We start from the raw sequence: 23,586 nt of genomic DNA, 5'->3' as shown, positions 1-23,586 counted from the left end.
GTGGTTAGCCTCCATTGTCTACTCGCGGGGAGGGCGGGGCTACGCAGTGTCTTCACCAATCACTACTGCAATGTTGGGCTGGTGAGGGGCGGGCCTCAGGCTCCCACCAATCACAGCCTGGCTGCTCCGGGCGGTGGTCCAGGACCATGTTAGGGACTCTGTGGTTCTATGTCTTCAGGGAGGTGCGTTTGCTCTAAGAGCTGGCGACCGTGGCTGGGTTAGCGCTGGCATCCTGAGGAATGTAGCTCACCTGGGATACCTTATAGCACAAAAGGTGACGCCTTGTGACGAAAAGGGGTAAATAGGTAACGGGGCTCCTCCCAAACTCCCTTCTTTTCCAGTGCTTAGCTTACAGTTTTGTGAGAACCTTTATCTGATATCTCAGGCTCAAAAGCCTATTCTCCCTGGACCCCTGAATCAGGTTCCCCCGCTGGACCCCACAGTGTCCTGTATTTCCTTCAGCAAAGCCCCCTCCACGCTGTACAGGAGTTGACTTATTCCCGCAGAGTGGGGAGGCGACTGCTAAATCATTCCTTGGTTGCCAGTTCCCACCACAGACTGATGAGAACTGCTGGGTGAATTTAGACCTAAAGGAAGTTCCACGATCTGAGTTCTCCCAATGCAGTTTTAGGGAGAAAATCCAACAATTCAGAATGAGTTCTTAATGGGGAGAGAATATTCATTCTCTTTTGTGAAAACTACATTTTGATGCCCTCTTTCTCATTCTATGGTTTTTATGCAAGTCTCTTACAAATCTGACCTGTTCTGTCCACTGACATTGCTGGCCCTGGTTCAGACCACTCTTCTCTACACAGATCACTGCAGCACCTCCTCACTGCTCTCTTTACTTCCTGTCTCTTTCCCTTCATTCTCCACACAGCAATCTTTGTAATCTTTCTAAAAGGCAAATCTCGGCATGTTTCTCTTCTACTTAAAACCCTTCCTGAGCTCCCATTTCCCTCAGGGTAACATTCAGCTTTCTTAGCCTGGAAGCTCGAGGCCGTTTGCAATGTTTCTAGCTCTCAGATGTAGACTCCTCTTTCTCCACTGCCTCCAGCCCCCACCCCCTACCCCTGCCCCACTGCAACCATCCTTCAGGCATTGATCACTCTGTCCTCTGACCTCCACATACTCCTTGCCCTATGTGCCTTTGGGGTTCCCTCCACAAAGACTGATCCCCCACTTACTCTGTGTTCCACCATATCCCAGGACAGCCCAAGGAGTTGGCTGAGGGAGCTGCTGCTTGCGGGGGCTGGCTCACTGATTTCTTGGAACATTGCTGCCAACTAGTGGCTATTGTGTGAATGTGTAGGTGGGAGCTGATTTTAACCTCAACTTCTCATGGATTGAGAATTGATTTCTTTGGCAATAACCCTTCACAGCTGCTGCTCCTGCTGCTCAGTCACTTCAGTCGTGTCCGACTCTATGTGACCCCATAGACGGCAGCCCAGCAGGCTCCCTCGTCCCACATAGACTATTACAAAAGATGCTTTTTCAACCCAGAATGACTTCCTAGAGCAGTGTCTGACCGTATTACAGCTTAATGCTCCCTATTGTCTTGTGGTAAAGCTCAAATTCCATAACCAAGCAGTCAAGATCTTTCACATTCAGGTCCTTGGAGACCTGATCTTCCCAAATGCTCCTTCAACACTTTAAGACCCAGCTAAGCTGAGATACTCAGTGTTCCCTGGACAGCCCTTCACCTCACTGCCTAATCTTAAAACGGTCTGTCCAAGCTTCTTCTTTCTCTTGGTTTGCTTTTGGTCTCTCCATAACTCTGTTTGATCTCAAAAAAGACCAAATGAACAATCACCTTCTTTATGAAGCATTTTTTCATTCCTTCAACAGTTGCTTAACTGAACAAATACTCTTTGCCAAACTTTCTCCTCAGCCGTGTGGTGTCTTGGAAAGAACATTGTTTCTAGAGTCAGATAGAGCTGATTTCAGATTCCGGCCCTGCTACTTAGCTGAAAATCTTTGGGTAAGTCACCTCACCTTTCTGATCTTCAATTTCCTCATCTGTTGTGATACTAAGATGGAATAAGACGATGTGTGTATGAGACAGGTGTCCATTAGAGTTCCACTCCTTTCGAAAGTCTGGTACTCACCCCAAGGTTTCTGTGAATCCCCAGGGATTTCAAGGTCATGTCTGGCCCTATGATCTGCAGCTCCTAAACTACCTGGTATAGAGTTCCCAGTGCAAGCTCTTTCCTGTCATGGAACCCAGATCTTTTGATTAGTTTCACTTCATTCATTTACTGAGTACCTGCTGGGCACCAGGCATTGTTCTAGTGCTGGGGATACAGCAGTAAACAAAACCAAGATTCACTTTCATGGAGCTTACATTCTAGTAGGGGAAACAAGCAATCAACAATCAACAGGTATATAATAAAGTATCAGATGGTGATTTGTGTTATGGGGAAGAAAAGGCAAACCAAAGAACAGAAGATAATAGATGTGAGCGTGGGGTGAGTGGGTCAATTTTAGATGAGATAATTTGAAGGTCGCCCTGAAGGAGTGATAAGTGATAATAAATTGGAATGAAGTAAGAAGTGATAACAAACTTGAATGAAGTAAGGGTGCAAATCAGACCCTTAATTTGGGGGAGAGGCTTTTCTAAGCCAACAGAACAGCAAGTCCAAAGGTACAAAGGCAGGACCATGTCTGATGTGTTAAAGGACCAGCAGGGAGGTCAGGACAGCTGGACCAGGGCAGCAGGGAGATAAGGGCGAAGAGGTGGTGGCAGGACACTAGACCCTGTAGGGCCTCATATGTCACTTGGGGACTTTGGGTTTCGTTTTGGGGGTTTTTTAATATAAAAAGAAACTTCCCAGTTTTGATATTTTGTTTGTATGCATTATAATATGCAGTTATGCTCAGCAGGTTAGTTATCATAGGGTTAGTGAGCAAATCCATCTTCCTATAACCTACTTTACAACTTTGGAGAGGACCTACATTGTAACGCATTTAGTTTTCTATAACAAAGATATAGTTGTAAGGTGAAACAAACCCATAAAGATAATTATGAAAACAAATCTCTGACTCTTACAGAAAATTCACTGGCATTTCCAGTAAGAAGTCTTAGAAATTTCAATTAATTTATCTTAGCTCTCCAAGATAGAAATAAGTATAAAAAATAAGCACAGACTCCTATCTGGGTACCAACTCCCTACTGCTCTGTGCACAGCAGGCTGGCATCAGGCCAGGGGAAGAGGATCAGGTCTGCAGGATTAAGTGGTGTGGCAGGGCACTTGTGAGAATCAGAGGAGCAGGAGACACTGAGGATAGGCCCAGAAAACAAAGGAAGGGAACAGCCCATGCAGAATGGAGAGGAAAACTGTCCTTAGGGCAGGGGCTAGGGCCACCAGCCAGCAGGAAATAACAGAGGAGGACAGGCTTGCCAGCTTGCCCCTAATTTCCAACGGACCATACCCAATGATGATGGAGATAGAGATGATATGGAAATATTCAAAGCAGAGATGAGAAAAGTAAGGGAGCTGCAGCTGAGGAAGTGTCTGTGTATCCTTATGGGGCAGCTCTCTAATCACCCTGACCAGCATGAGGAATGTTGCCTTTGGCCTTGACTCCTGCCATGTTCCGTGAGATTAATAGTGTGATTCCCACTGTGGTCCTCTTTTTCCTTGCATTTTCCTGATACACCTTTACTGATACATTGGCTGTGAACCTTATGTAATTTCTAAGTGTCAGGTGGGTTCTGCGTGACCAGTTTATAATTGGAGATTGCCGTGGCACTCTTAAGTTTCTGTCAACAGTAGAGTTTCACCATTTGCATGGAAAAATGTAAAGTTAATAAAGCAATTAAAAAACAGCAACAGCAAAAAAGAATAAGTATAAATTTAACCTAAACTTTATAAAAACTGGGAGGTAGATATTTTTCCTCCTCCCTCCTTTCTTTCTAAATAGAGAGTACAAATCTGTTGGTGTTTTGAACTTTCAAATGCACTTGTGTCAACAGGCTTCACTCAGAGTTTCTCAGACAGTACCATTGATTCTTGTGGCCTAGGGTTTAAAATCTAATTTTAAAGGAGGGAACGCAAAGTATTTGGGGGGACTCAAAATATTTCCACAAACCTGTGATGTAATTATGGTGTGTCATATTGCCCAGGCAGGAATCCTCATCACTTTTTTTTTTTTTAGTTTTAAAATGAATTTATTAAAGAATGGTCTTAGGAAGGCAACAATGTTTGATATGTCATTTTAACAAAAATTCTACTTCTTCATGCTGTATAATAAAGGTAATATAAGAGGGTACAGAGTGATAAGCTTCTTTCTACTGGAATTATCTGATAGTACGGCACAGTATAGTCATTTCCTCAATGCTAGGATACATTTTTTTTTTTTTTACGTTTTCTATGCTTTTCTTCAAAAAGCCATGAACGATAAAAGGATGTTATTAAAAAGCCATTTCTCCCTATTCATTCTGTGGTACTGGAGCAGTGTGTTTACCATTACAGGCTACAATTTTCACTTTATCCAATTTAATAAATTCTGTCACCTCTCTGAATTCAACATCATTCAATTCAAAAGTCTACACATTATTGCAGAATCTGTGAGTATTTAGAGAGCCCTTCAGTCCTGCAGGTAATGTCTCAGATGTTTAAAATCTCAGTAACTCCTCAGGGAAGGGAGCCAAACATACATAGGCCTGAAACTGACTCTGACGTTTTGTGCATTGTTGAATTTACAGCTTTATCAAACTGAAATAGAACTTGAAGGGCAAGTTGGGGGGTAATGTGTCTAGACAGTATGAGCTCATTGAGGCTCTCCCGAAGACAGCTTCCCATACTGGTATTTTTCTACAGCTGATGTGCCATGGCTTAGGAGGGAGAAATTATTTTTCTTATTCAGGCTTGCATTGATGTCCTTGGAAAAGGCACTTACTGCCTGGGAGTGTAGAAAAGCAGTGCAGCCAGGAACCCCGCAGGAACCCCAGCCCACCTCCCACCCCCCACCCCTCACCTCCCCCATCACTTCCTATTGTCTTTTCACAGAGGTGGAAGTGGAAATTGATAAGGGAAAGTTACTAAAACCTACCCGAACAGAACTGTGAGGATTAGGCAAGACCAAGTTGGGATACTCTTAATGTGATGCTTGATTATAGAAATGGTAAAGATTAGGAGCTATTATTATTTTCTGATAACCTCATTTCTCCATCCTTGTCATATTCTTTGAGCTCTGCTTACCATTGGCCAAGACTATAGCTAGCCAATCATCCTGACTAAATGCCTACTGAGAAAAAGCCAGGGTGAGAGGGGACTTCTCCCCTATTTCTGCTTGGTGGTTATGTTATGTTTATGGCCACAGGGATCCCTGGTAGCCAAGTTTCTATTTTTAATACCAACAATGGCTAATATCTAGATAGTGAATGCTATTTGTCAAGCACTGTCCTAAATCTATGACATATATTAGTACATTAGGTCCTTAGCAACACCCTAGGAGGTAGGTACTATTATTATTATACCCACTGTATAGATGAGGCAACTTCAGTTGGGCCACCAACATGAACCACACTCTGTAAGTGGCCTCTAATTTCTATTCACAGCTATGAACTGACATGGCCTAGCTGCCTTCTTTGCAATCAAACCAAGAGGGAAAACCAGTCTTATCTCCCATTACTCTGCCTGATAAAGAGGCAGCTATTATGTACACTTGTTGCTGAGCAAATCAAACATAAAGAAGTCAAGCAGTTCTATTTTGTCACATCATCATCCTTGGGGGTAGTGCTGTACGCTCCTGCCAAGCACAAGTGCTTAGGTACATGAATTGCAGTGGGTAAAGATGTGATTTTGAAATGAGAAGCACATTCCATTTTAATCCAAGCGATGCTGTGTATTGACTCAGGCCTATCTTAGACTTGGTTTCCTTATCTATGAAATGAGGATAATAAGTGAATCTTTGTCATTGGGTTGCTGTGAGTATTGAAAGAGGAAAGACTACGGTACCTGGCTCATAGCAAGCACTCATTCAGTGGTTACTATAATTTTTTTGTTGTTTATTTGTTTTTGCTTCCCTGTGGCTCAGCTGGTAAAATATTCCTAATATTCTCACCTGCCATGTGGGAGACCTGGTTTCTATTCCTGGGTTGGGAAGATCCCCTGGAGAAAGGAAAGGCTACCCATTCCAGTATTCTGGCCTGGCGAAGTCCATGGACTGTATAGTCCATGGGGTCGCAATGAGTCAGACACGACTGAGCGGCTTTCACTTTTACTTTATTTGTTTTTAATTCTTTTTGTAAACTGAGGTATGTTTGATTTATAGTGTTGTATTAGTTTTATGATTATTATATTGTCACACAGCCAAACTATGCTGGTTCTCTTAAAAACCAATTAGATTCAAAGCAACTTGGTCAAGATCTATAAATTTGGTTTTTCTTTTATTTTGGGGCAACAGGTTCTGGAACTTAGGCAAACTTTAGCCTTTCATCATATACTTTCAAAAATCATGTCTAACTCTGAGACATATCTTCAGAGGCAGGCCCTATTAGGAATATTTTATATCAGGACATTTATGGGAAAAGGTATATTGTTCTCTGAGTAAACTGAAATATCTCAACCAAATTCACTTTCTCGGTGCTCTTCCCATTTCATTCTTCACACTCAGGTCTGGGATTAAAGCCCCTCCTTGGTGGATGACCTTAGTGACTGCACACTCCAGAAAGAATACCTCAGTTCAGTTCAGTTGCTCAGTCGTGTCCGACTCTTTGCAACCCCATGGACCACACCACTCCAGGCCTCCCTGTCTATCACCATCTCCCAGAGTTTACCCAAACTTATGTCCATTGAGTCAGTGATGCCATCCAACCATCTCATCCTCCGTTGTCCTCTTTACCTCATGCCCTCAATCTCTCCCAGCATCAGGGTCTTTTCAAATGAGTCATCTCTTTGCATCAGGTGGCCAAAGTACTGGAGTTTCAGCTTCAGCATCAGCCCTTCCAATGAACACCCAGGACTGATCTCCTTTAGGATGGACTGGTTGGACCTCTTTGCCTACCATTTAAAACTCTGTACTCTCTGGCCTGCTTTTTCATACACCCTACCTCTGTGCTGTTGGAGAATACTCTTGAGAGTCCCTTGGACTGCAAGAAGATCAAGCCAGTCCATCGTAAAGGAAATCAGTCCTGAATATTCACTGGGAGGACTGAGGCTGAAGCTGAAGCTCCAGTACTTTGGCCACCTGATGCAAAGACCTGACTCATTGGAAAAGACCTGGATGCTGGGAAAGATTGAAGTCAGGAAGAAAGGGGACAACAGAGGATGAGATAGTTGGATGGCATCACCCACTCAATGGATATAAGTTTGAGCAAGCTCCAGCAGTTGGTGATGGACAGGGTGGCCTGGCATGCTGCAGTCCATGGGGTCACAAAGAGTTGGACAGGACTGAGCGACTGAACTGAACCGAACCTCCGGTAAAACCCCTAGTTACCTGTAACCTTTTTTGACTAAAAGTCTATTTTGTCTGATATTAGGATAGCTTCCTTTGCTCTCTTTCGGTTACTATTTCCTTGGACTATCTTTTTCCATCCTTTACTTTCAACCTATTTGTGTCCTTGCATCTAAATGAATCTTTTGTAGATAACATTTATTGAATTATGTGTTTTCTATCCATTCACCAATCTGTTTTTTGATTAGAGAACTTAATCCATTTACATTTAAAGTAATTCCTGGTGAAAGTGAAAGTCACTCAGTCATATCTGACTCTTTGTGATCCCATGGACTATACAGTCCATGGAATTCTCCAGGCCAGAATACTGGAGTGGGTAGCCTTTCCCTTCTCCCAGGGGATCTTCCCAACCCAGGGATCAAACCCAGGTCTCCCTCATTGCAGGTGGATTCTTTACCAGCTGAGCCACCAGGGAAGCCCAAGAATACTGGAGTGGGTAGCCTATCCCTTCTCCAGCGGATCTTCCCAACCCAGGAATCAAACTGGGGTCTCTTGCATTGCAGGCTGATTCTTTACCAACTGAGCTATGAGGGAAGCCCAATTCCTAGTAAGGAGGGACTTACTTTTATCATTGTACTATTTGTTTACTACATGCCCCCAGAGCTTTTTTCTCCCTCACTTCCTGTGTTACTGTCTTCTTTTTTATTTACTTGATTTTTTGTAGAAAAACATTTGCATTCCTTTCTCATTTTTCTTTGTTTATATTCTATAGTTCTCTTCTTTGTGATTAGCATGGGAACTACATTTAACATCCTAAACTTATAACGTTCTAATTTGAATGTATTACAGCGTAATTTCAATAAGACACAAAACGTCTGCTCCTTTATATCTCCATCCCCACCCCTTTTGTGTTCTGATGCCACAGAATTGTAGAATTGTGGCCCCAAACATAAATTGATAATCCTTTTAAGTTCATTCAGTTCAGTTCAGTCGCTCAGTCATGTCCGACTCTTTGTGACCCCATGAACTGCAGCACACCAGGCTTCCCTGTCCATCACCAGCTCCCGGAGTCCATCCAAACCCATGTCCATTGAGTCGGTGATACCATCCAACCGTCTCATCCTCTTCCTCCTCGTCGTCACCTTTTCCTCCTGCCCTCAGTCTTTCCCAGGATCAAGGTCTTTTCAAATGAGTCAGCTCCTCGTATCAGGTGGCCAAAGTATTGGAGTTTCAGCTTCAATATCAGTCCTTCCAATGAACACCCACGACTGATCTCCTTTAGGATGGACTGGTTAGATCTCCTTGCAGTCCAGGGGACTCTCAAGAGTCTTCTCCAACACCACAGTTCAAAAGCATCAATTCTTCTGTGCTCAGGTTTCTTTATAGTCCAACTCTCACATCCATACATGACCACTGGAAAAACCATAAACTAAGTTCATTAGTGTCTCAAATGATGTCAAAAACAAAATTTGGAGTTACAAACCAAAGTTAGAACAGTACTAGCTTTTAGACTAATAAATGGGTTTTTTTTTCCTTTAAATATATTGAAGATGAAGGTGAAGTCGCTCAGTCGTGTCCAATTCTTTGCGACCCCGTGGATGGTAACCTATTAGACTCCTCCATCCGTGAGATTCTCCAGGCAAGGATACTGGAGTGAATTGCCATTTCCTTCTCAAGGGGATCTTCCTGACCCAGGGATCGAATCCAGGTCTCCCGCATTGGAGGCAGACGCTTTAACCTCTGAGCCACCAGGGAAGCCCACTTAAATATGTTAGTCTCTCAAATCAAATATGCAGTTACAAACCATCGTTACAATAATGCTAGCTTTCACAATTGCCCGTGTGTTGTGCTCCAGGTTACTGTCTAATGTTGTTTCCTTTCATATTGCAGGACTCCCTTGAGAATTTCTTGCAGGTCAAGTCTATAGATCACAAATTGCTTCAGCTTTTGTTTGTTGGAGAATATCTTGATTTCCCCCTCACTTTTGACGGACAGTTTTGCCAGCTGTAAGATTCTGGTTCACAATATTTTTCCTTGAACTCTTTGAATATGTTGGCCCACTGCCTTCTGGCCTCCAAAGTTTTTCATGAGAAATAGGTCATAAATCTTATTGAGGATCCCTTGTGTGTAATAATTTGTTTCTGTCCCACTGCTTTTGTATCTCAACATGAGTCTCTTTGAGTTCATCTTACCTGAAATTCATGAAGCTTCCTAGATGTTTCTATTCATATTTTTCATCAAATTTGGAAAGGTCTCAAACATTCTTCAGATAATTCTTTCTGCCCTTTTCTCTCTCCTCATTCTGGGACTCTCATGATGCATACTTGATGTTGTCTCCCAGGTTCCTTAAGCTCCATTCACTTTTCTTTCATCTTTTTTCTTTCTGTTCCTCAGACTTCATCATTTCTATTGTCCTGTCTTCAAGTTCGCTGATTCTTTCCACCTGCTCCAATCTGCCTTTGAATCCTCTAATGAAATTTTCATTTCACTTATTGTACCTTCTAGCTCCAGAATTTCTTTTTTGCTTCTTTCTAGGTTTTCTCTCCCGTTACTGATATTTCTGTTTTGTTCACTCATTATTTTCTTGACTTTCTCCACATCTTCCTTTAAGCATCTTTAAAACAGTGGTTGTAAGGGTTTTCTGGTAGAGTTGTCATCAGACTCTTCTCAGGGATAGTTCTGTTGGTTTATTTATTTGTTAAGTGGGCCATAGTTCCCTGTTTCTTTGTAAGCTTTGTGATTTGTTGTTGTTGTTGAAAACCGGACATTTAAATCTAATAATGTATTACCTTTGGAAATCATACTGTCCCCCTTCCCAGGACTTGCTCCTTTCTTTGTTTGTTTCATTGTTATAGGCTGTCTCTCTACCAAATGTCAGCCTGAGATATAAATCTAAGGTCTCCTCAGGTCTTTTCTGGGCCTTCATCTTTCCCTAGGTATGTGCAGTCACATTCTAATTTCCCCATATATGCAGTTGTTTTTGAATGTCCTAGTCTTTACTGTTTTGGCCCCGAAAGGAGAGAAAGAAAAATGGTGTGAAAAAGAGTACTGGTCCTTTAAATCCCCTGGGAGACATTTGAGCCAGAGGGAGAATGGCTTCTAACAGTAAGGGAAGAAGCAACAAAAGCTGCCCTCTTTGCACCTCTGTGAGAAGAAACTGCAATCAAACGCCATTTGCAGCAACATGGATGGCCCTAAAGATTGTCATACTGAATGAAGTAAGTCAGACAGAGAAAGACAAATATCATGACATTACTATAGGGGGAATCTAAAAAAGTAAAAATGATACAAATGATTTGATTCACAAAACAGAAATAGGGTCACAGGCACAGAAAACAAATTTATGGTTACAGGGGTAAAGGAGGAGGAGGGATATATTGGGAGATTGAGATTGACATATACACACTACTGATATAAGACAGGACCTACTGTATAACACAAGGAACTCTACTCAATACTATGCGATGACCTATATGGGAAAAGCATCCAAAAAAGAGTGGATATATATCGAGATAGATAGATATGTATAACTGACTCACTTTGCTCTATACTTGAAACTAACACAACACTGTAAATCAACCATAATACAAATTAAAAGAAGCAGCAGCAATCAGAGCCCAGATCCCCAATATTTGGAGGACAGTGTCCTTTTTGCTCACCATGGCTCCCACTCGCTGTGTGTAGGTTACTCAAGAAATGTGTGTGTTGCCTGCCACGAGGCTAGAGTGGAGGATGAGAACCTGCTGCTGTACGAGAGCTGAAACTGACTGAAATTAACTATTTATCACCTAAGCCTTCCCATGGAAGTTGCAAGCCTTCAGTAGACTCCAGATCTCCCCAATATAAAGTTACATCAGACAGATTCTGCCAGTTTGATTGTTGTCTTGGTGGGGATACAGATTCCAGATGCTTCTTATTCTGCCATCTATTCTACAGAATCCAGGTTCTTCCTATTCTGCCATCCTATGCTACAGAATCCTCCCTCTGTAATTCTTTTTATACATCGTTGGATTCTATTTACTAATATTTTCTTGAGAATTTTCAGATCTATGTTCATGAGATATTTTTCAGCAGTTGTCTCTGTTTGTAAGGCCTTTGTCTAATTTTGGTGTTAGTTTAATGATGACATCATAGAATGAGTTAGAAAACAGTCCTTCTTGACTGTATCTTCTGGAAGAAATTGTAGAAAATCGATATAATTTCTTCCTTAAATATTTGATAGACTTCACCAGTGAAGCCATCTGGATCTAATGCTTTCTGTTTGGGGAAGCTATTAAATATTGATCAAATTCTTTAATAACTATAAACCTATTCACATTGTCTGTTTTTTTCTTACATGAGTTTTGATAGCTTATGTCCTTCAGAGAATTGGTCCATTTCATCTGTTAATGAATTTGTGGGCATAGAGTTGCTCATGATCTTTCTTTATTATCCTTTAGTGTCCATGAGATCAGATGTCCCTGTTTTCACTTCTGATATTAGTAATTTATGTCTTCTATTTTGTTAGTTATCATTATTTATTACTAGCGAGAGGTTTATCAATTTTATTCATCTTTTCAAAGAATCAGCTTTTGGCTCTGTTAATTTTTTTCTGTTGATATCCCGTTTTCAATTTCATGCTTTAATTTTTCTCCTTACTTTGGATTTAATTTTCTCTTCCTTTTCTAATTTCCAAAGGTGGAACTTAGACTATTGAGTTTAGATCTTTCCTCTTTTCAGTGCCATCAAAGCATTGCTTTTGCTACATCTCACAAATTGTGATTAGTTGTGTTTTTCACTTGCTTCAAAATATTTTTAAGTTTTTCTTGATATTTCTTCTTTGGCCCACATTAGAGGTTTTGTGTTATTTAAAGTTTATTTAATACTTTAACTTCCATGTATTTGGGGATTGTCTAGCTATTTTTCTGTTGTTGATTTCTAGTTTAATTCCACTGTGGTCTGAGAGCACCCACTCCATGATTTCTATTCTGCTCCTGAGTGTCCTAAGCTGTGCCAGCTTGGGAAAAGGGCTATTGTGAATGAAATGAAATGGTTCCTCTTATCTGTTTCAATGCAGCTGTTCTTGGCTTTTAGTTTGCCTGGGTACTGTGACTTCTTAACTGGTTTCTAGAATTCTCATAAAGGCTTTTTGGACTGAATACTGTTGTTAAGTCAGTGTCTCTGTTGGGGAAGAAAGAATGGGCTTCCAATTATACCATCTTGCTAACGTAACTCCTGTTAGATTAATTTTTGTAAAGAGTACACTTGGAAACTGAGGATCTTTACACTGATTCCCTTTAAACTAAATATGCTCACATCCTCATGGAAAGTTTTTGTGAACCACCAGGGGTATGCATACCAAGTCTGAAGACCACTTTTCTGGAGGGTCCAGATTAATATTCCTCTGCTTCCCTTGTTTTGTTTTCTAACTCTGCCTCTGATATGCCAACAGGGTGCCCGCTCCCTATCCAGGGTCTCTTCCATCCTCCGCCTGGGGCATCTGGATCAAGGGGAGTGTCTGGCAGCTCTTGAGTGATGAGTGTTGGGTAGCTGTCCTGGGCTCATGTGTAGCAACAGCAGGGTTTCCATTTGACCTGGAGGACAGACTATTCCCTCTTCTCAAGAAGCCCTCCATGTTTATTTCAGACCCACGTACACTGAGAAATGAGTATCATGGTAGGCCTTTTATCACTAGCCTCTCCCTCCAGGAAGGTAAGAGGGAAAAGGAATGAGCTATGGTCTCATAGAGCCTAATGACTCCTTCTCCAGCTCTGCTCCTGATTTCCCACACTTCCTAAACAAGCCTTGGCTTCTGAAAGACATAGACAAGTTTTCGGAATGGGTGCAGTTTAACAAAGATGTCCTTCCTCTGAACAGCCAAGGCGAAACGTGTGATCAGCTGCATTTCACAGAGTCTCAAGCTCAGGCACCCTGCACACCTTCCCTCTGGAACTAGTAGGTACTATTTTTAAGACATGCCATCTCTGGGACAATGCTCCATTCCCATGGGTGTCTGGAAGCATGGTCTCTGCTTTGCCCAATTTGCTCCCTATGTCTGTGGTTTTGTGGGTATCTGGGTCTATTTATGGCTAGGTTCTTCACACTGTGAAGTGGTAGTTTTAACCCTAAGCCAGGGTCTGGGCCTATTCTGGGAGATTTCTGACCTGCCTACCCCCAAGTGTCAGGCCTTGGATAGCAGGAACTTGATAGGGGGGCTCAAATAAATGGAAACTAAAAACCTTAAACCCAACCAACATTACACATGATAACCCCAATCCATTACCAAGGGCTCTGTGGCAGCCCATTCTAACCCAGATCTGGGCCAAAACCAAATCACAGTAACCAACACCCTCCACGTGTCTCTTTCTCTAGCCTGGTTGCTCCTTGAGGGCCACTGGAACACTGTCCCCAGTAGGAATCAGCCTAACACAAAGAAGGTATCAGTAAGTGTTTGGTGAATTTGACCTACCCTCCTTATACTACTGTCTGACCCACCAGGGAAGCCACCCCACAATACCATAAAAACATGTTACCATCTGCCTTATTTCTTTTCTGGGCTAGCAAACCCAGGCTTCTGTAATCTGGGTTTCATTCATTTAGACAAGTCCCTGGACAGCTTTAATGTCAGTCACTAAAGAAAGGCAAGACAGAGATCCCTGCCCACAAACTGAAATCATGGGCAGAATAAAGGATGCCCAGTTAAGTTATAGTGTTGTATCATGATTCCTGGTTGAAAGGAAGTCTATGTCAGCAGTACCTCTGAATGCTATAGTGAGGTATTAACTAAGAGAGAAGATGCCTTGGTGGACATCTGTTTTTGCTGCCTGTCATCCATTCAGCCTTCTTGAGGAGGACTGCCCCTTCCCTACTCTTAGCCCACATATTTGTGGTGGATCTGACTCCACCTCCAACTCTTGTGGTCAACCTGAGACCTCAGACATAGTCAGTTAAACCATCACATTTCTTCAGGCACAGTGATTAGTTCCAGAATAGCTATGAGCTAATCGGAGTCAGTGAGATGCAGTGGTTCCTTTGTGGGAACATTGGAAGAGAGGCAGCCACGTTTTCTAGCTGTCCTTGAGCCCAGAGGTACAATGCCAGTCATCTTGCACAATGAGGGAAAAGAGAGCCTGTGTCTGAAAGGAGCCAACACAGACAGATGGACAGAGAGAAGCAGGGTTTGAGTCTGTAGCAGCCCTGCCTGAAGCCAGAATTTTCTGTCATATGAGCCAGTAAAGTCTCTTTCCTTGATCTGAAATCGACTCTTAGTTGTGAAGTCGACCTAAAACGCACATAAGCAGACACTGATTAAGTCACACCTGACTTTTTAGGAGGTTGGTCCATCAGGAAACCACATGCATACTGGTTAAGAGCACAGGTTTTTAAAGACACACATGCATGGAGTTGATCCCTTGTTTCTTAACCTTTCTGAGCTTCCATTTCTCCATCACTTAAATGCAGATGATAATAGTGTTGATATGCTTTTTTCCATGTCTAAGGGCAGATTTTGTGAGCCACAAAAGACTACAACATCTTGAATTTAAATCAATATTAAATTTTTCATCTATAAACTCAAAACTTTGGTTTTGTTTAAGACTTGAAAGTTCAACTTATAAATGTATTATTCTACTTATAAATTGATTATATTTATATAAAACTAATGATTAGGGCTAAGAGGATCTTATTGTTCAGAGAACTCAGGCAGAACAATATAAACTGTCTTAAACAATTAATCCCATTTTAAAATTTATAAAATGTAATTTCATTAAGTATTATAAACCAAATATAAATTTCATATACTCTCTTTTCATTTTATGCCTATCATATCAGTCAAGTTTCATTTCTAATAAGCAAATTCTTCCCAAGTACTTAACAAAAATTTGTTACATGTATATAAATAGCACATATACTTGATATAGTAGATCTAGTATTCTAATATTAATTACATGGGAGCTCCCTGGTTGTCCAGTGATTAGGACTCTGTGCTCTCACTGCCAAGGGCCCAGGTTCAATCCCTGGTCAGGGAACTAAGATTCCACAAGCCATGTGGAGTGGCCAAAACAAATTAGTTTTAATAATATTTTTTACAAACAATTAATTAAATTCCCTTACATTTAATAAATCTAATCTATCAAATTAGGTTAACCTCTCAGATTTTTCAATATGTCATATTATTTCAAAATTACATTTTAAGTACCAGACAGTCAGAATTATTTTAAACACAGAAGTATGTATATGGTGGTTTTGATTTATTTGTCATGTCTAAATTTAATTCTAAACCTTTTCAGACTTGAAAAGCCACTTACTCACCAAGAAAGAAGTTCTAACATCTCTAGGGAGTTCAGATTACTGAGTCAACAATTCACAGTCATGATAGAGTTACCATCTAGCAGGGCAACATTGAGGTGATTGGCTCAACAATCAGGCCATGATATAGTTACCTTCTTAGGATCCGGCTGAGGTTGATACCTTAATTGGGTTGACAATTTATTAGCCCAATAAGGTCATTATCAGTCAGAGATTTGACCCTGGGGGCTACAACCTAAGCTTCACCTGCTTCCAGGATGACTCCACCTGACCACATATGGATACAGTGAGCCCTTTTTATAGTCTCCACTACAGCAGGGCACTTCGAGTCCCTGTCCTTCTCCTGGGTTCAAATTACACCCCTCTGTAATTCATCTGCTTGGAGTATGCAACTTTACCCAGGGTGCAAGAAAGGAAACTTACACCACAATTGGAGTGGATTCTTGAGTTCTCTTAAGACATGTTAGTGCAACTGTTCTGTAAAACTCCTGAGACTTCACCATTCTTTCAAGATTCACTCGTAATTGGTCTGGGTGCAGCCTGGACATCAGGATTTTTCAAAGCTCTCCGAATGATTCTAATATGCAGCCAACATCGAAAATCACTGTTGCACCTTCTCTCCCAGCTATGAAGACATGTTAATTTTATCATATTGGTTCTGGAATACCTCTCTCTGTCTGTCGCAAGTTGTGTTGATCACAGTAAAGTTATCAAAGAGTGGTTAAAACTTAAAGCTCTAGAATTAGACTGCTTAGGTTGACCTTGAGCGAATTTCTTACCTTCTCTATGCCTTAGTATCACTATCTGTAAATGGGGATAATAGTTATACCTATCTCCTAGGGTTGTTTTAAAGTAGGATGAAGTGGCATTTATACATGTAATGCTTACTGAACAGCTTCTGCATATATTAAGTGCTCAATGCATGTTAGCTATTCTTATCATTATTTTTATGCAAATAATCATATAAGCTGCAAATATATCTCTCTCTTTCCAGTCCTCATAGTTACTCCTTCATTTTCCGGTCTTATTATATCGGTCAGGGTCTCCAACATCATGCATTAATGGTGACAGAGGTACCCCCGCACCTTATTGGTCTCCTTCATTACCAGTGTTGAAGGAAATGCCTCTGAGGTCCATAAGGATACTCGTACTTTAACATATGAGGTTTGATAGAGGTTGTGCTATCAGGCTGTTTCTCACATTAAGAAAGTTAGTTTCTTACTTTTGAGAGGGCATGGAAGTTTATTGCATGCTTTCCTTGCATGGAGGGTAACAATCATACGATTTTCTTCCCTTAAGCTATTAGGGGCTTCCCTGGTGGCTCAGCTGGTAAAGAATCCACCTGCAATGCAGGAGGCCTGGGTTCGAACCCTGGGTTAGGAAGATCCCCTGGAGAAGAGAAAGGCTACCCACTCCGGTATTCTGGCCTGGAGAATTCCATGGACTATATAGTCCATGTGGTCCACTGGAGAAGGGAATGGCAAACCACTTCAGTATTCTTGCCTTGAGAACCCCATGAACAGTATGAAAAGGCAAAATGATAGAATGCTGAAAGAGGTACTCCCCAGGTCGGTAGGTGCCCAACACGCTACTGGAGATCAGGGTAGAAATAACTCCAGAAAGAATGAAGGGATGGAGCAAAAGCAAAAACAACACCCAGTTGTGGATGTGACTGATGATAGAAGCAAGGTCCAATGCTGTAAAGAGCAATATTGCATACGAACCTGGAATGTTAGTTCCATGAATCAAGGCAAATTGGAAGTGGTCAAACAGGAGATGGCAAGAGTGAACGTCAACATTCTAGCAATCAGTGAACTAAAATGGACTGGAATGCGTGAATTTAACTCAGATGACCATTACATCTACTACTGCAGGCAGGAATCACTTAGAAGAAATGGAGTAGTCATCATGGTCAACAAAAGAGTCTGAAATGCAGTACTTGGATGCAATCTCAAAGACGACAGAATGATCTCTGTTCATTTCCAAGGCAAACCATTCAATATCTTCAATTTAAGTTAATATCACGGTAATCCAAGCCTATGCCCCAACCGGTAATGCTGAAGAAGCTGAAGTTGAACGGTTCTATGAAGACCTACAAGACCTTTGAGAACTAACACCCCCAAAAGATGTCCTTTTCATTATAGGGGACTGGAATGCAAAAGTAGGAAGTCAAGAAACACCTGGAGTAACAGGCAAATTTGGCCTTGGAATACGGAATGAAGCAGGCAAAGGCTAATAGAGTTTTGCCCAGAGAAAACACTGGTCATAGCAAACACCCTCTTCCAACAACACAAGAGAAGACTCTACACATGGACATCACCAGATGGTCAACACTGAAATCAAATTGATTATATTCTTTGCAGCCAAAGATGGAGAAGCTCTATACAGTCAGCAAAAACAAGACCAGGAGCTGACTGTGGCTCAGATCATGAACTCCTTATTGCCAAATTCAGACTTAAATTGAAGAAAGTAGAGGAAACCACTAGAACATTCATATAATCCCTTATGATTATACAGTGGAAGTGAGAAATAGATTTAAGGGATTAGATCTGATAGACAAGAGTGCCTGATGAACTATGGACTGCGGTTCATGACATTGTACAGGAGACAGGGATCAAGACCATCCCCATGGAAAAGAAATGCAAAAAAGCAAAATGGGTGTGGCCTTACAAATAGCTGTGAAAAGAAGAGAAGTGAAAAGCAAAGGAGAAAAGGAAAGATATTCCCATTTGAATGCAGAGTTCCAAAGAATAGCAAGAAGAGATAAGAAAGCCTTCCTCAGTGATCAGTGCAAAGAAATAGAGGAAAACAACAGAATGGGAAAGACCAGAGTTCTCTTCAAGAAAATTAGAGACACCAAGGGAACATTTTATGCAAAGATGGGCTCGATAAAGGACAGAAATGGTATGGTCCTAACAGAAGCAGAAGATATTAAGAAGAGGTGGCAAGAATACACAGAAGAACTGTACAAAAAAGATCTTCATGACCAAGATAATCACAGTGGTGTGATCACTCACCTAGAGCCAGACATTCTGGAATGTGAAGTCAAGTGGGCCTTAGAAAGCATCCCTACAAACAAAGCTAGTGGAGGTGATGGAATTCCAGTTGAGCTATTTCAAATCCTGAAAGATGATGCTGTGAAAGTGCTGCACTCAATATGCCAGCAAATTTGGAAAACTCAGCAGTGGCCACAGGACTGGAAAAGGTCAATTTTCATTCCAATCCCAAAGAAAGGCAATGCCAAAGAATGCTCAAACTACTGCACAATTGCACTCATCTCACACGCAAGTAAAGTAATGCTCAAAATTCTCCAAGCCAGGCTTCACAGTGAACTGTGAACTTCCAGATGTTCAAGCTGGTTTTAGAAAAGGCAGAGGAACCAGAGATCACATTGCCAACATCTGCTGGATCATCGAAAAAGCAAGAGAGTTCAGAAAAACATCTATTTCTGCTTTATTGACTATGTCAAAGCCTTTGACTGTGTGGATCACAGTAAACTGTGGAAAATTCTGAAAGAGATGGGAATACCAGACCACCTGACCTGCCTCTTGAGAAACCTATATGCAGATCAGGAAGCAACAGTTAGAACTAGACACGGAACAACAGACTGGTTCCAAATAGGGAAAGGAGTACATCAAGGCTATATATTGTCACCCTAGTTATTTAACTTATATGCAGAGTACATCATGAGAAACGCTGGGCTAGAAGAAGCACAAGCTGGAATCAAGATTGCTGGGAGAAATATCAATCACCTCAGATATGCAGATGACACCACCCTTATGGCAGAAAGTGAAGAGGAACTCAAAAGCCTCTTGATGAAAGCGAAAGAGGAGAGTGAAAAAGTTGGCTTAACCCTCAACATTCAGAAAACGAAGATCATGGCATCTGGTCCCACCACTTCATGGGAAATAGATGGGGAAACAGTGGAAACAGTGTCAGACTTTATTTTGGGGGGCTCCAAAATCACTGCAGATGGTGACTGCAGCCATGAAATTGAAAGACCCTTACTCCTTGGAAGGAAAGTTATGACCAACCTAGATAGCATATTAAAAAGTAGAGACATTACTTTGCCAACAAAGGTCCGTCTAGTCAAGGCTATGGTTTTTCCAGTGGTCATGTATGGATGTGAGAGCTGGACTGTGAAAAAAGCTGAGCACCGAGGAATTGATACTTTTGAACTGTGGTGCTAGAGAAGACTCTTGAGAGTCCCTTGGAATACAAGGAGATCCAGCCAGTCCATCCTAAAGGAGATCAGTCCTGGGTGTTCATTGGAAGGACTGATGCTGAAGCTGAAACTCTAATACTTTGGCCACCTCAAACGAAGAGTTGACTCATTTGAAAAGACCTTGATGCTGGGAGGGATTGGGGGCAGGATAAGGGGATGACAGAGGATGAGATGGCTGGATGGCATCACCGACTCGATGGACATGGGTTTGGGTGGACTCTGGGAGTTGGTGATAGACAGGGAGGCTTGGGGTGCTGTGGTTCTTGGGATCACAAAGAGTCAGACACAACTGAGTGACTGAACTGAGCTGGAGCTATTAAGGTGAATTCCACTTTTTGAAAGGACAACATTGATTAATGAGGGGAACTGAAGAGGGGAATTTTTTATATAAGAGGTGGGAAAGGCAAGTTTAACTTGGAAGAAATAATTCACTAAGTAAATTCAGGAGAAGCTATTCATATGAGTCAGACCTTATGAGGGGAGAGGAGAAAAACAAGTATGGAATGTTTCGACTTTTGTGACCACAAAAGTGAAGGTTTTAAGAACACAGTGGATGATTAACCAAGTAAGATTCAATTTCTGTAATTTAGCACTGCACATCCTTTCTTCCTTGAAGCCCTTGCCTTTTTCCAACTGTAGTAGGTGCCTTTTTGTTTTTGATGTTTTCTTTTTGCTTTTACCCCAAATTTTTATTTTGAAAAATAATCCCCAGAAAAGGTGAATTTATGGTATTAATATAATGAATTAATAGTTGATCCATTACCTAGATTCATCAATTATTAACATTTGGCCACATTTTATTTATCTAAGATGTATCTGCGGAGAAGGCAATGGCACCCCACTCTTGTACTCTTGCCTGGAAAATCCCATGGATGGAGGAGCCTGGTAGGCTGCAGTCCATGGGTCACAAAGTCAGATAAGACTGAGTGACTTCACTTTCACTTTTCACTTTCATGCATTGGAGAAGGAAATGGCAACCCACTCCAGTGTTCTTGCCTGGAGAATCCCAGGGACGGGGGAGCCTGGTGGGCTGCCGTCTATGGGGTCACACAGAGTCGGACACGACTGAAGCGACTTAGCAGCAGTAGCAGCAAGATACATCTGTGTATTTTTTTTTCTTTTTTTTTTGCTGAGCCATTTGAAAGTTTCAGATCAGACATGACGAGACTTTTTGCCTGAATAGTTCAGCACATAGCTTTTTACAGAACATTCTTCTAAATATCTGCAAAGCCATTATCACATCCAGGGAATTTAACGTTAATATATTTAATATACAATAACATAGTAAAATTTCATCATTACCGCCAGTTTCCTTTAGAACCTTTTACGTATTTGATCTAGGATCTAGTGAAGGGTCCAGCGGTGCCTTTGGCTGCCAGTCTTTTGCATACTCTTTAATCTTTATCTTTAATCAAGAACAGTGCACACAGACATGCATGGTCTTCCATGAATCTACTGTTTTTGAAGAGTCCAGGGAAGTTGTCTTTTAGAATGTCTCACAATTTGGATTTGGTCACCTTCCTCCCACAATTAGATTTAGGTTAAACATTTTTTGGCAAAAATACTATATGTGTGATGTTGTGTACCTTATATCCCATCAAAAGGTACGTCATGTCAATTTGTCTTGTTATTGGTGATGGTAAGTTTGATCATTTGTTTCAGGTGATGTCCATCAGAATTCCATTTTAAAGGTACCTTTTCCTCTTTCTAGTTAATCAAGTAACTTATGGAATGATACTTGGAAACCATGTAAATATTCTGCTCTGTAGCAGTCTTTCACCCAGTGGTTTTAGCATCCACTGATGATCCCTACCTGAATCTGCTCATTACATGATGGTTATAAAAGAGAGATCTTCTAAAGCAATAGTACCACCTGCAAATGGAATAAGTGGCGATGTTATTAGAGGAGATGAAATAAGTTAGAGATGTTAACTCTACCTTGGAGAAAGATCTGGGAGGCACCTACAGGGGATTTATGTAGAAGATAGAGACATGAGGTCCTGAAAGAAAACATAATCTTGAACCTTTACACCCAGGAGAGCTTCTGGGTTCTGGATCCATAAGGTAGGTGTTTTTCCTGTCAACTTCAACCTAGTCAGTTTAAGCTAACAAGTCGTGCAGTTACACATCTGTGTTATCTGTATGTTGAAATCATTAGCCTTGCTGTATGAATGAACCCCAGACATTGATTTTGTCATCCTCCGTATAATTTGGTCTGGATCACAGTAAGTGTAGTGACCTACGGCTTGGATTGTTCTCCTTGTTTGTGCCATTTATTGCCTACAAAGTCATGGGACTAGGTTAGGGAGTCAAAAGCACTGATAGTCTCTTATTTTCAAAAATCCTTATATTTCTAGATTATGCTGTATTCTGATTCTAGCACACTATTTTGAAATTTACTGCTGGATTTAAATTTTAATATTTCATTTAAAATTTTCACACCCATGTTCACAAATGAGGTTGCCCTTAAATGGTCTTAGTATCTGTATTATATTAACCTCTTAAAAATAAGTTGGATAATTTCTCCCAATGAGCTGGATGATTTCACATGGAATAACAAGTAAAAGATAAGAATTATCTGTTCCTTTGAAAACTTAGTAAAGATTCACCAGTAAAACCATCTGGCTTTAGTGCTTTTAATGAAGAGAGTAGTTAAATAAGTTGTGGCGTTCCCTAATACAATAGTATTCATACAGTAGAGTGGTGAAAATCAAATACAGCTTCATGGAATAACATAGAAAAATCTTAAAACTATGAAGCCATCAGTTTTGCTATTATAGGCAATGCAGCTCTCAACACTCCTGTACATGTCTCTTGGTGCCAAGCTGCAAGAGCTTCTCTAGGAAATATACCTCAGAGTAGAATTCCTAACTTGTAGAGGATATGCATGGTTCAGCTTATTAAGGTAATAACAGACTATTATTACCTAGGGAACTGCTCCAGTTTGCACCATTATCAGCAACACGTAAAAGTTCCCATTACTCCATATTCTAGCTAACATTTGGTATTATCTAACTTTTGCATTTAATGGCTGTGTAATTGAATTTTATTACGATTTCAGCTTACACTTCTCTGATATCAAATGAGCCAGAAAATTTTTTCATATGTTTATGGATTATTTATGCTTTCTCCTAAGTGAAAATACCATTCATTTCTCTGTCCATTTTACTGATTGAACTGTCTTTTCTTATTGATGTATAGAAGTAATTTATATAGTCTAGATATTAAATCTTACTCAGTTTTATATGTTACACTTATTCTTTCAGTTTGTGGCCTATCTTTTCACTTTATGTGATTCTAAATGCTTAATATAAATGTAGTCAAGTTTATTGATTTTCTTCCTTTTGAACATTTTTTCATTTGAACATTAGATTTTTTCTTTTTGAACATTAGGAAATATTTTCCTATCTTGCAGTCACAAAGACAATTTCCATATTTCTTCTCTAATAATTTTCTATTCAGATTAAGGCCTTTCATATTCTAGGCATTGACTTTCATGTATATTGTAAGATAGGGATCCAATTTTATTTCCTCCCTAAATATGATCAGTTGTTGAAGCACCATTTATTTTACAATGTCTGTGGGGTTTTTTTTTTTTTTTTAATAATTTTAGATTCACAGATAGTTGCAAAAATAGTACAAAGGCCCCTTATACTCTTCACCCAGATCCCCCG

The 23,586-nt window shown here is 40.8% G+C and overlaps 1 protein-coding gene and 1 long non-coding RNA gene across 2 annotated transcripts in view; both read left to right on the top strand.

The window, feature by feature from the left end:
• Positions 1-123: 123 nt before the first annotated feature.
• LOC138439628 (uncharacterized) overlaps positions 124-23,586 on the top strand; it is a 38,961-nt gene continuing 15,498 nt past the window's right edge. Inside the window, exons 1-2 of the long non-coding RNA XR_011256783.1 lie at positions 124-274; positions 1,892-1,981. This is a non-coding gene — a long non-coding RNA (uncharacterized lncRNA). The remainder of the gene's footprint in view (positions 275-1,891; positions 1,982-23,586) is intronic.
• LOC138428440 (protein BEX3-like) lies at positions 2,661-3,674 on the top strand. The gene is given in 2 exon segments (XM_069569178.1): positions 2,661-2,691; positions 3,259-3,674. Coding segments are annotated over 2 exon segments (357 nt in total). The 3' UTR covers positions 3,585-3,674.

The sequence above is a fragment of the Ovis canadensis genome, chromosome 1, assembly GCF_042477335.2.
Source record: "Ovis canadensis isolate MfBH-ARS-UI-01 breed Bighorn chromosome 1, ARS-UI_OviCan_v2, whole genome shotgun sequence".
NCBI lineage: Eukaryota > Metazoa > Chordata > Mammalia > Artiodactyla > Bovidae > Ovis > Ovis canadensis.
This window is presented reverse-complemented; position numbering and strand designations above follow the sequence as displayed.